We start from the raw sequence: 13,536 nt of genomic DNA, 5'->3' as shown, positions 1-13,536 counted from the left end.
GGACCTGTGACAGAACCTTCATGGTTAATGCCCATCATGTCCTGTCTCACCTCTTTGAGCGGCCTCTGCAGAGAGCTGCTCTGGTCATCCTTCCAGCCTCAGGACCCAGGTGCCACTGCCAGGTGGCCCTCTCCTAACACTGTCTTTCCTCACGGACTCCCTTTGTCCTCATCTCCTTCACCAATGCGAGACCGTATCCTTGAGTGTGTGAGTGTCCCTATAAGAATGTATTGTGTGTTTACATGTATTCTAATCAAATAAATGGTACTGGGCTCCTTTTCTTGCGCTCCACCCCCCCCCCAGTCTTTGTTGTTGTTCTGGGGGGGTGTGGCTTGTTGTTCCCCAGGCCTCTATCCGCTTGATGTCAAGAGAACCCAAGCCACCAGATGAAAAAGACACTTCAGCAGTTTTGTCTGGTGCTGAATTGCTGAGATTCATTTGCAAGCAAATGTTACCAAGTTCTGTCTGCATTTCATTCACAAAGAATTCTTAGCCTCGAGATGCAAATAATGTTAGGCTTTCCCCCCCTGGTTTATTAGGAATCACCTACTAACCGGGAGGTATTTCAAATCAGAAATCTTAGGACTCTTCCTTTGGATCCCACAACATGTGTGGGTGGGGGTGGGAGGTCACACAGCCCTGAAAAGGTCTAGGTCATGGTGACTCCCCCCACATGGGTAATGCTGTGGTCTCACCCCACAGCACATGGTCACTGGCCCCCTCCCCGCAATCTGGCAGGGCCCTGCCCAGTGGGAGGGGGGTCTTCAGGGAAACTCCAACCCTCCCCACTGGGGCTGCCCAGGGCTCTCCACACAGGCCCCTCGGTCCCCGCAGCCCTCTCCCCTCCCACAGGCCAACTTACCGCTTGTTATTCCCAGCCCCTGGGGGCTAACTGGCAGGCTCAGGCCACTGGGCCCTTTTCAAGCCTCCAAAATGGAACACATCCATTCTGCTTCTTTGTGCCATGACAGGCCATCAGCCTTAAAACTACAAAGGTTTTCTGGATGTAAAGGAGGTCAAGATCTTAAGAATAGTAAAGTTCTCTTCCTGGAAGGAGAAAAACACTGTTCCTCGTCTCCTAATCAGCCATAAGCCCACTTGGCCTCCACCCTCAAGGAAGAACAGAATGACTTAAATAAAAAACCCACAAAACTAAGAAACCAGAATTTCACAATCTTTCAGCTAGCATCCTGCTACGCTGATATTTATTAAGCACCTACTGTATCCTAGATGCTTTGCCAGGCACTTGATAGATGCAGTCTCGTTTTACCTTCACAAGGACGCTGCGAGGTACGGATGATGGTGTCCGTTCTCCACCCCAGGAATGTGAGACTTAAAAAAAAAAAAGTGGGGGGAGCTTGCTCAGGGTCAGGCACCTGCCTGATGTACGTGGTTGAGACGAGTGTATTTACTTTGGATTATTCCGGTATGTTCCGCCGGCCCCTCCCAGGGGATGTGTTCCAAACCTGGTTCTGCCAGAGCTCCAGAAGTTCATCCTGTCGTGTCTTGTACTGTGCTGGCCTCACCACCTTCCTGGGGATGAACGGCGCCCTGCTCTTTCCGAAAACGTTGACAGAAGGTTCAGCCACGAGATAATCGGTCTCCTACCTCTTCCTCCTCTCACTTTCAGGGGGTCCTTTTTCTTTAGTGACAGAACCACTAGTGAAGAGAAGGCCCAACAGTGGGTATCACAAATGGCCCCCCTAAGCATGTGCACACACACACACACACACACACACACACCACACAGAGTCCCAGATGCTGCAGATGCTATGAGGTCTTCCACTGGCCAGGTTTGACTTTAACTCTGGGTTCTCACTTCTTTCAAGGCCAAACTCATCTGTGGCTGTGCCATCATGGTCCCTTAGCTGCGTCACTTGCAGAAGCAGCACGCATCTCTCATCTGTCACGTGTTTCCATCTATGGGAAATTAATTCCAAAGGACAGACTTGCGAATCCACTTGTATAGAGGCAACGTTGGCAGACCGCTTCACCATGGGGGTGCCCCCTGTCTGTGGACCAACAGCCTTGAACACAGGGAAAGTGCTGCACATCGACTGCCCCTTTTAGCACAAGAGTTCTGTGAAGCTGTCGGTCAGGGAGCAACTGCTCCAGTCTGACAGATGGGGAAACTGAGGCCCTTTTACTTCTTGAAATCCCAAACTGTTAACAGAGCCCCGGGAAGTCAGTGCTGCTGTGGCTGCGGAGGCCAGGACGGGTTACTCTGCAGAGGGAGCCCGATGCTGGGGCGGTGCCTCCCCCATGCCCTCTGGGAGTTGTGTTCCCGGCTCTGTCGGGGGTGGGGGGGTCCTGGCACAGACTTCGCCCTCTCCTCTCACCTTCTTCAGAGAAATGGGCAGGGCACAGGCGGGGGGGCGGGGTGCAGACTGGCCTCCACCTACAGGCCCATTCCCATAACCAGGCCACCTGCTAGGCAACGTCTGAAACAAATTAACCCTGTGACGGCCCTCTGTGTGCTGTCACAGCTCCAGGAGGAACACGCGAGTGTCTGTCAAACCCTTTTTCCGGAGAGGTCTGCTCGTCCATGGAGGACATGATGAGGTCACTAGGGACTCCTAATCCCAGCACCCACTTCCCCCGCCTGGCCACGCTGATACTCCCAGGAGACCTCGGTCGGTGCCTGCCACTCCCCAGCCGTCAGGAAGCAGGTGCCCTATTGCCCTTGATCAGAGCCCAAAACGGCACACTGGGTGCTCGTCCTCCTCTGCAGGCTGGCCTCGACCCCAGCTTCTCCCTCTCCCAGTCTCCTCTCTCCTAAGCATTTCCACTGGGCGGCCCGCCTGCCCCTCACCACACTGGATAGACAGCAAACTCCCGTGATGCAAACTTTTACCTCCCACTCTCCCGGCCCTCCCTGGCCTGGCCTCGAGGGATGTGATGGTCAGGCCCCCCCGTGAGAGTAAGCGAGAAGCTGGGGGCAGAAGACCCACCTCCAGGCAGGCTGGGCGGGGCCATTTGAAGACACAAAGAAGTATAAGCCCTTGAGGACCAGCGTCTCCCACAGCCATCCATACAGTTCAGAGTAGAAACAACTTATAACCGTAAACAGCTACCACAAGCCAGGATTTGCTGGAATCTTGGTTTCCCATAATAAGTAATTTGATGTCCTTTTTAAAAATTTTAACTTTCAAGCTTTCCCCTCCCCAGTTTTTGGAAGCACAAGCAGAAGTTTGATGTGCCTGTTGGGCAATATACGCAGGGCTGGGGAGGGAGGGGAGGCAACGTGTGTGCCCCGGGGGGTCTCCAGCCTCGGAGGAAAGAACAGGACTGGTGGAGACAGCCATGGGAGGGGGGGAGGGAGCTTGAGCTTTCACGGGGGCGGGGCATGGGAGGGGCTGTTGTTGGGGGCGGTGAAGGCCCAGGGAGGGGTGGGGTGTGAGGTGGTCCCAGTGACCCCTGCCATACCTCAGCAGGAGAGAGGGCCTCTGCAAAGCCACCAGAGCCTCCTTCCCATTGTGCTAACCTGAGCTTTGAGCCGGCCACAATGGGTTCCCCAACGGTTACTGTCACTCTCTGTATCAGGGAAGCTTGGGGCCAGCATACTAAAGCCCAGAGCAGGCCCAGGCCAAGGTCAGATCCCCACAGGAAAGAAAAAAAAAAGAAAAGAAAAGAAAAGAAAAGCCACTCACCAAATGGCACTCCAAGGGAGGTGTGAGGCCCTGAGAAGCACTTCACTACAGCTGCCGGCCTCTTGGAGGGAGGCTGCCCACACTGATCTTGCTCAAATCCTGCCCCTTCCATTTACATGACTCCAGACTCCTGTTAAGTTACCTCACTGCCCCTGGCCTCGGGGACGAAGAGAGGTAAACTCAAAGTTGTAGCCTTCAGTGACACAAATTACACTCACAATACTCTGCGGCCATCACCACTATTTTCAAGAAATTTCAACACTCCAAAGAGAAACTCTGCACCCATTAAGCAACTCTCCGGTGCCCCCACCCAGAACCTAGTAGCCTCTAGTCTAATTTCTGTCCCAATGAAGTTGCCCATTCTGGATAGTTCATATAAGTGGAATCATGCAACATTTGTCTTTTTGTGTCTGGTGTCTGGCTTTTTTCACAGAGCATAATGTCCTCAAAGGTCATCCATTCGTGTTGTAGCATGTGCCCAAATTTTCTCTCTTTTTAAGGCTGGACAAATAGTCCACTGTGGTATATTCCACATTTGGTATATCCATGCCAGTGTCCCCGGAGGAGTCCACCTTTGGTTATTGTGGAGAGAGCTGCTGTAAACGTGGGTGTGCAAGTATCTGCTTGAAACTTGTTTTCACTTCTTTTGAGTATATGCCCAGAAGTGGAAGTCTTCTAGGTTATATGACTCAGAGCTGGGTCATGTAGTAATTCTATGTTTAACTTTTTGAGGAATGGCTACACCATTAATACTGTCTTTATCTTTGGTTGCTTGGTCTGTTCCAAGAGCCTAAGCTACTTTTGTAACATTCTTAAAACTCTTCCCTAAATAAATAAAAGTAACAGAAGGTCCTGAAGTATTTCCGAAACAAAATAAAACCCGGCTGTTGAGTGGTGGGGAATCTAGCGGAGGCCCGCACGCCGGGAGGCCCCTAGGAAAGCCACCTTCCGGCGCGGGTCCCAGCCTGCGTGGAGATGCTGCCCCCTTCTGTCCCAAGGGCCGCCGCCCGCCGCTGACGCTCGAATGGTGGCCCGTAGGAGTAAAGCAGGGTCTGTCCCCACAGATCCCAATCCCCTCTTGACCCCGAGAGACAGATGCCAGGAGGCACGGGGCTGGCCGCGCACGGAGAGTGGAGGCTCTGGGCGACTCGCGTGGGAGCCTGGGCCCGCGCAGGCGTTCACGGCCGCCAGGGGGCGCGGGGTAGCCCGCCTTCGCCGGCCCGCGCGAGTCAGACCTGGGGCCACCACCAGTGGCTGCTCTAATACCCCGAACCGCAACCCCAGCACCCCCTCCACCCCGCCTCCGACGGTGGCGGCGGGATTCAGGTCTCTCCTGGCAGCAAGCAGAAGTCCCAGCGCGGGGCTGGGGACACCTAGAGCAGAGGCTGGGCCCAGCGCAGCCTGGGGCGTGGGGAAGGGAGCCTGAGGGTTTTGGCCATTACTGGACCCTCAGAGGGGAACAAATGTTGGCCGCACCTGTGGCCCTACGCTTCATCAGGCACCTCTCTCCTGTGCAGAGTGGGCACATTCACCCGTGTCCCCTAGCTGTCACACACACGAGACCTAGCGCTCAAGAGAAGGTTGGATGGAATGAATGATTGAATGAATGGTGTATACTCCCATATGGTGTAGAGTGAAATAAACTGGGAGCCTAGACCCTGGACTCTGATGTCAACACTGCCACTGATTCTGTGCCATCAACCGTCAGGGTTTATTGGTGCCCAAGAGGTCCAGGCCCAGGAACGCTGAAGTGACCCCCTTTAAATTTATTTTAAGGAAAATGCAAGCACAACAGCCAGAATTGGCCGGGCCATAATGCGAAATGCAGTGTATGTAAATATGAATACATAAATGATATATTGGAAGATAAGGTAGCAGAGAAGATATTTAAATGTGTTTAAGGTTTATTAAAAGCTCATTAAATTCCATCAAATTTTGATTACTGTACTGTTACCAGAAAGGAATCTCCTTGTTTCCAGAAAATACACACCTAAGTATAAGGGGCGTGGAGCTGCAAATGAGTCAAAGATGGCTCAGAAAAACATTTTTTGTCAAAATTGTAAGTTAGAAGAAGAAAGTTCATGAAAACAGTTAATTGGCATTATTTGACAATCTGTTAGGGGTACCGGTAGGAAGCCAGCCCTGGGGTGCAGGGAGGGTTGATGCTGGGATGTGGGCTTTGGGTGCATCCATAACGCACGGAGTGGAGGTAAACCTACATCCAGGACAGACTGCCAGGAGGGCGGGCGAAAGGTGCACTGTCATGAGGGCGAAGGTTCAGGGGCTGCCTGGGTGTGGGGAAGAAGGTTGTGCGCTAGGCAGAGCTCCACAACCAACACGGGCAAAGCCCCAGATGGCCCAGAGCTGGGCTGTGGGGTAGGGGTGAGTTGAACTGATTCAAAGGTCCAGGTTGGCTGCGGAACTGGCCCCTTATGTACTTACAATCCCTAGGGGGCGACCGGTTTTCGAGGGAGCAGGGATGCTGTCTGGCTCACAGTGGTTCTCTCAATGACCGTGTCTGCCAGTCATCATATTGGGCCTGTGGCAGTTCTTCCCCGAGGTTTTTCAAACTATGAAGCAGGGGGAGAGATCCTGCTTTCTTCTCTGGTCAAGATGGAAGCCTGGGCTTAATGAAGGCTGTGCATTGGGACTGTGGGGACATCTGGTCTGCGTGAAGAGGGGCCAAGGAACAAACTTCTATATGATGCCTTCCAGAAACCTTGAGAGAAGCTTAAGAACCGAAAGGCCACAGATTTGCTGGCTTTATTCATGTCGATACACAAGCCTGTAGAATCTTGTATATTTGGGCAAGAAGCTGTATACAGAAATGTTCACCGCAGCATTATTTGTAAAAGTTAAAAATCATCTGTTAACCAGAAAATAGATAAAATGTTGTGGCAGCAGCCTCCTTAGTATTCCAGCTCTTGTACAGCGGCCTCCCACGTTTAACAGGGCTGAGCTGCATAAACATATTGCAGAAATGACATTGTGTGACTTCCAATGCTAGGTAATAAAAGGCATTGTGGCTTGAGCCTTGCTCTTTCTCGGTTCACTTGTTCTGGGAGAAAGCCAGCCACCATGCCACAAGGACATTCAAGCAGCCTCCTGGAGAGACCCACAGAGCAAAGGACTGAGGCCTCCTGACACCAGCTTGCCAATGATGTGAGTGAACGATCATGGAAGTGGGACTTCCAGCCCCAGTCAAGCCGTCAGAGGACTACAGCCCCAAGCCAACATCTTTAACGCCACTGCCTAGCTCGAACCAGCCTGCTAATTCCTCGCCTGCAGAAACGAAGATAACAAACATTATTACAGTTTGACTGTAGTTGTTACCAAGGTTAGGGGGCATTTGTTACTTTGCGTGTCACAAGGGCTAATACAAATGTTATATATTCATTCAGTGGAATTTTAGACTGCTTGGCTTTATTTTTTAAAGATTTTATTAGTTTTTAAAGTAATATCTATACCCACTGTGGGGCTCAGATTTACAACCCTGAGATCAAGAGCTGCACACACTATCAACTGAGCCAGCCAGGCCCCCCTAGTCTGCCTGTTTTTAATAAGGGGTCAAGTAGCCGCATCATCGAATTCTGCTGAGCTTTGTAACTGAGCATTCATGTGAACTTTACGCATCTGGCACCTAGCAGGCGCTTGATACGCTTGTTGCTGTACTCTTCTCTGGTTTTGTTTCCTTCCCTCGGCTTTCCGGCTGAATTTCCCCTCGTCGGACAAACAGGTATTCTCCCTAGTTGGAATATGGTCACAATATTCTCATCTGGTAGGATGGGGTCCATTACCTCTCACGCAAATTGGAGAAAAAGCGCATCTTCTCTTCAGGACATGAAGTATAACGGGGCCATCTGAATGCAGAGATCACAGAAGGCGAACTTATCTCGGTGGCATCTACTCCATCTTTCAAGCACCTAAACAGGAGGGACGGGGTCTAATTAGGCACTAATGAAGTAGAACTTAAGATGCCAACCTGAGTTCCTGACACTTCTACCCAGCAACCCTAAGGTCTCAGGAGGATTTTATTTTGGTGTCTGGATGAAAGAACTATGTTCCTGAAATGTTAACTACAACTTTTTTTTTTTTTAAAGTAACCACACTAAGCCATGCATTTATATAATCATATGAGACTTATCCCTAGGAATAAAATCGACAACTTCCTCCACTCCCACCAGAAAAAACATACATTCCTTGACTTCTGAAAAGCAGGGGGGAAGAGCTCACACTAACACCAACGGCTGTGCCAGGGCCCCCATCACGTCACCCACCACTTGCCAAGTGGCTTAAATTACTGGCTTATCCAAAATACAGGGAACTTTTCTGTGCCTGCAAGTCTAGTGGAGCATATATTTAAATATGAAAGAGACCAGTGAAATTCAAAGACAATGGAATTAAGTGAGGAAAGAAAAGTTGCAAGCCCCTGCTAGACCAAGTTAGTTCCTCCACATTTTGGTGAGAACCAGCCCCATACCCATGGGGCTTCTGGGGTCTGTTACCTTGTAAATCTCCAGGGTGAACCGCTGCACCTTGCAACACACCTGAAAGCTAGGAAGCTAAGCAGGGCCCACTTGGAAGAGAGAACAAAAAAACAGACATTCGTCGGCAGTGTCTTGCCATCCCCCGCATCAACTCTCCATCTTTATGCCAGGTCTTCACAGATCTGAAGTGTCACCCGCTGCCTCTCCCCATTCCAAAGGATTTTTGGAAAGCCTGAATGGCTTTAGATTTCGGCAGGTCCACAAATACTGCACCTTAAACAGTGGTTCTGTGTGGCCAATGGGGTTTCAGGCTACCCTTGGAGAGCTTGGCACAGAACAAGGTCTCCTTTCACTTGACCCTCCTTTGCTAATACAAGGCTGTTTGGCTGGGCCCAGCACCCCATGGGGCAAATGTTCGGGCCAAGAATAGTCTTCATTCTTCCTGTGAAGCTTTGAAAGGCTTCTAAAGAACACAGGAAATTGTCAACCCATATTTTCTGTTGAAAACGGCTGACACTAAACTTTGAACATTCTATGGATTAATCCCAAATCATGGGAACCAATTTGCTTGAAAAGAAGCAATTTTTTCAGCAATGTCAGAGATGAGATACTCTGATAAACCATCCCAGCACTATTTGCAAAGAATGACATTATTTTAGAACTCCCATTACTGGCACTGTAAAAAACCCGTTCTTCACCAAAATTACCTTATTTCCATGGCATGCTTTATTGTTGAAACAATAAAGTTACTTAGTAACTCCAAAAGGCTGTGTCTACAAAGAAGCAAGTCTAGAGACCTATCAAGCACCACGCAAACTTACTGAAAATGTACCATCGCCTAAAACTGGGGAAAAACAATACTCTTTTGTCTGTCATGGCCCCAGCATCACCACTTCCAGCAACACCCAAGGATAATCTCTCAAGGTCCAGACACCTCACATGTGCAGTCACAGAATGTAATCTTCACTCTGAATCAGCAAGAGAGATATGGGCCCTAACTTATAGCTGCAGAAACAAATGTTGAGAAAGGAGAAGTAACATGCCCAATTCACAGAGATGGGATCTGAACACACAGGATTAGCGTGTTCAGTTTTCTAGCACAGACCAGGTGGTCGCACGGCAGAAGACTAAAGCAACGGAGGCCCTGACCTCATCACCAAGACTGCATCAAACTCCAGCTCTGCCACTTACCACTTGTCTCTAAGTTAGTCACTAAACATCTCCAAACCTGTTTCCACATCTGTAAAAGGGCAATACTGGTATCTATTAAGGGTTAGATGAAGATAATACACAAAAACTAACTTATCGTCTGAAATGTGGTAATAAGTGTTCAATACGTGGATAGCTGTTATTACAAAGGGTAAGGAAAATATTCTGAATGAAATACACGGACTTTTGTTTACATTTGCAAGCTTTTTATTAGAAAGGACTTCAATTTACTGGAGTGGCAGACAGTAATTTTTCCTTTCACATCAAATAGGATAGCACAGCAGTCTTCACTAGGACACCCTCGGGGAGTCAACAAAAATTATTAACGACCTATATACTACCTAGATCAATGGCTTCCAAAGTGGAATGAGTAGAGAGTTCACGGGGGCTTGAGAAGGGTGCTAAACTCCCCCCTCCCCAATTTAAAATTTTGTTTCATAGTTTCACAGTAACACAGCAGCACATGCACACAGTTGTAATTATGGATACATGCTCAAGAATATTTCAATAAGGAAACAGGATAAAGTTTGGAGACAGTGATCTTAGATGACTTGCTAAGTCAACATTCTGCTTTTGCTTCATTAAGCCATCTTACACTCTTTCCTCTTTTCTCACCTACTGTACATTGACCTCCACATTCCTTGGTCAGTTTCTCCCAAGAGGATAAAAGGCACAAAAGGTGGGAAGACTCAGAATGTGCAGGTGGTTCAGTGACACCAAACTAATGAGTCTGAGAGGCAGGAGCCTGTATCTCTTCAGCTTTCAAGAGTATAACCTGAGCTACATAGAAATAAGCCATGTGTCCAATCAATTATCAATTTCCCCCATTGTGAACTTGATAATGAGACAAGTAGATCTCATCCCACTAGGTGGCAGTAAAGCTCTACCATGCAGTGCCCAAACCAGTCACTGGGATTGGTGCTGACTTGGTCAATGCCGCACAATTAGAAAGATCGTGGTTACTTCAATTACATAATGCTTCTGGACAACAGAAACTAGGCATTGCCTGTTTTGCTGTTTACAAGCTGGGCTGTCCTTATGTCCTGAGTGTTACATGTATTGTGAATGATCATATAGCAGTTCTCAGAAATCCACAGGCCATATAGCAAAAACAGCCCTCAATATGCTTGAAAAGCCTGGAGTCAACAATCAAAAGATCCAGTAAGGTTGTACAGGTCCTGTATCAGATTCAGGTAAAATCCTTAGGTATGATATGGGTAAGATTTGTGCCAGTTTTTACGAGGGTAGTAGAATAAAGGTGATTTACAAACTTACAACAAGATACAGAATTTTTAAATGGTAACTATGAGAACCTGTTTCTAGAACTCTAGAATTAATACTTCACCAGTTAGGCAGGTGGTCTATACAAAGTTTTTCATTTTGCATCCTCCAAATTCAGTAGGTCGTTAACTCCTTAAAACCAAACCTTTCTGGTTATAGGTGTTAACCCAATCTCATTTAAGAACCAAAACAAACAAAAAACTTCTGCATATTATACCTATAGTTATTCTGGAACACCTGATTCTAGTCTTAGAATAACAGGCAATTTATTTTTAAAAAGCCACTCACACCATCTAGGTTCTTCAACAGCAGAAGGCATTTTAGGATTAACAAAACTTTTCCAAGACAATTTTTAGTTAGTGACGGCCATCAAATAAGAATAAATCTTTATTGCGGTATTCCCAAATCATGTTTTTAATGCCTCATGACATTTACTTTAAAAATAGTAACTCTCAGGGTGCCTGGGTGGCTCAGTCGGTTAAGCGTCCGACTTCGGCTCAGGTCATGATCTCACAATTTGTGAGTTTGAGCCCTGTGTCAGGCTCTGTGCTGACAGCTCAGAACCTGGAGCCTGTTTCAGATTCTGTACCTCCCTCTCTCTCTGCCCCTCCCCTGTTTGTGCTCGCTTGCTCTCTCTCTCAAAAATAAACATTAAAAAAAAAAAGTAACCCTGGGGTGAATTTACATATAAACTGAAGATACTATAACATAAATAATCTTCCTAATATATGTTTTACATTTTAGATCTATTTTTTTGAAAAGCAATAAGGATCTTTTTAAGCATACTGACTTATTTAAATCCTTCGGCCTGTGAAACCAAAAATATTGGCTCGTAAGAATTAGCAGTTACTTCCTTCTGCTTGGATCATTAATTTTTAAAAGTAACAAACATGGTGCAACTTTTTAAGGTAATGAACTGGGTTGCATTAATTATATTTAATATACCATAAAGCATTATGTTAAAATCTACATCATTGATCTTTAAATTGCACCACCTTCTTTCCAGTTACAAAATTTCAGTTTCCAGGGACTTGAGAGTTCATCTAATGTGAATGAGTTGGGATTTGTTCTCAGAGGTATAAACATTAATGAGAGTAATGAGTAGAGATAACTGTACATCTCATAAATTAGAAAAGCAATACATTAACCATATTCTAAATGAAATAAACATACAATAGAAAAGATGAGTTACAATTGTGGACGAGACAAATTCAAGTTGAAGTTTCTTCCCAAACATATTCTATTCTTGTATATCAACTGTAGAATATTTAAGAGCCCACACTCTATTACATCACAACATTGTTTATTATGTGAATTTTTTACAATACAAACAAAAAAAAATACAGAAATGCAATATATGAATACAGCTAAATGCAGAATGGTGACTTTTTTTTTCTTTTCAGGAGGCCATGATTCCCATTTCTAGTAAAATAAAGAGACTGCACATAGGTAGAAACAGGTTGGTCGTTAGCTTCACAATTTTGCCTAGAAATGATCTATAAATGCATTTTTCCCCTGCTACTTACCATAAAGTGTAAAAAGGGAATTAAAGGAAAGTTTCCTTGTTGGTTCCTACCATATGAAAGATGCTATATTCTATTTTAGCAGGGCCAATATATGGAAAATACCTAAATAAAATGTTATTACAAAAATGAAGCAGTAATGAGATTCTGGCTAAAGAGGGTACTAAATGAGGATAACATATATTTAAAGAATCCAAAACAAACAAATAAACAAAAAAAGGTTGTTATAAAAAAGCTCTAGGTGCATTGTAAGCATATAGGATTTTTTTCCATGTGTATTTTTAAACAATGGAAGTGTCAAAAAATAGGGTCAACTGTGTTAGACTAAATTACATTATTGTATATGCTGCACTGAATGGAACCTCTGTATTATAATTATCATAGAGAAGCATAGTTTGCATCATATTATGGCAATTTATCCTCAATGAAAACCTTCCAGAGTCCTTTTATTTTGGAATATCTTGTAAACAGTCAAACCACCAGAACATGATTGTACAACAGTAAAATGTTTTCTTGCATTAAATTGAAGACATCTGTTTAATAAAAAAAAAAAAAGAAAGAAAGAAAGAAAAAAAAAAGAACAAGAAAAGAAAATGTAGGAAAGGTACTTAGAGCTGTTAGTTTCTAAGTACACAACACCCTAGACAATTCAAGGCATCTTAATCTCCATCAAGAACAAAAAAATAATAATAATTTTTGTCATGCTGTTAAATCCATCATTAAGGATAAAACTGGTGCAAATTGGTCAAACGGATCCAACAAACACTGATGTCCAAGCTGGCATATTGGCAACTAATACGTAACTGGTGGTCAATAGAGGGTTTAAAAGATCTTCCCTTTCTTCTTGTTCTTTTCCAAGGTTCTAAATGATTCAAGGAAAATAATCAAAATGAGTGGCCACGTTATAAACATTAAAGACAACACAAGATGGTAGCAATGGCTAACCCAATTACAACTGTTAGATTTTGAAACACTACTTTTTTTTAGCTTAAAAAATTATCAGATTTAGAAGTGAATGATGACAATACAAATCTGTAACAGACAATCAAATTTTGACCAAATTTCAGGATAAACACTAAAAATAGGACAGAAATCCAGTTTTAATGTAGGAGAACAATTCTTCCCAAATAAGAGTGCAAACTGAAAAAGATCAACTGACATCAAATAGGGTACCTTCTCTTCTACTGCTATTTGCATTCTCAATTACATTTGCTTTTACAAATAGATTTTCCTTTTCACTGGGGAAAAAATTAAAAGAAGGAAAGCATTATAGAACAAATGTCTAACCTTGAAAATATTTAGCAGTGAGGGTAAATTGTAGAATTCTTATAGGGATATAACTTTTCAGTTTTAAATGGGACTAACAAGGAAAAGAACAAAACCAAG

At 45.4% G+C, this 13,536-nt stretch overlaps 1 protein-coding gene and 1 long non-coding RNA gene across 5 annotated transcripts in view; both read right to left on the bottom strand.

Moving 5' to 3' along the window:
* Positions 1-1,185: 1,185 nt before the first annotated feature.
* On the bottom strand, positions 1,186-3,851 carry LOC115509071. The gene is made up of 3 exons (XR_004343337.1): positions 3,651-3,851; positions 1,467-1,659; positions 1,186-1,332 (listed from the first exon to the last, which is right to left on the bottom strand). It is a non-coding gene; the product is annotated as an uncharacterized LOC115509071 (long non-coding RNA).
* Positions 3,852-11,913: 8,062 nt separating this feature from the next.
* The window catches only part of SEPTIN7 (septin 7), a 119,087-nt gene continuing 117,464 nt past the window's right edge, over positions 11,914-13,536 (bottom strand). For all 4 annotated transcript variants that reach the window (XM_030308223.2, XM_030308222.2, XM_030308225.1 and 1 more), the window contains one exon: positions 11,914-13,012. In XM_030308223.2, the coding sequence (XP_030164083.1) occupies positions 12,973-13,012 (40 nt within the window). In that variant the 3' untranslated portion in view covers positions 11,914-12,972. The remainder of the gene's footprint in view (positions 13,013-13,536) is intronic.

Source organism: Lynx canadensis, chromosome A2 (genome assembly GCF_007474595.2).
Source record: "Lynx canadensis isolate LIC74 chromosome A2, mLynCan4.pri.v2, whole genome shotgun sequence".
Classification (NCBI taxonomy): domain Eukaryota; kingdom Metazoa; phylum Chordata; class Mammalia; order Carnivora; family Felidae; genus Lynx; species Lynx canadensis.
The sequence above is the reverse complement of the archived record's forward strand: the minus strand, read 5'-3'. Positions and strand labels throughout refer to the sequence as shown.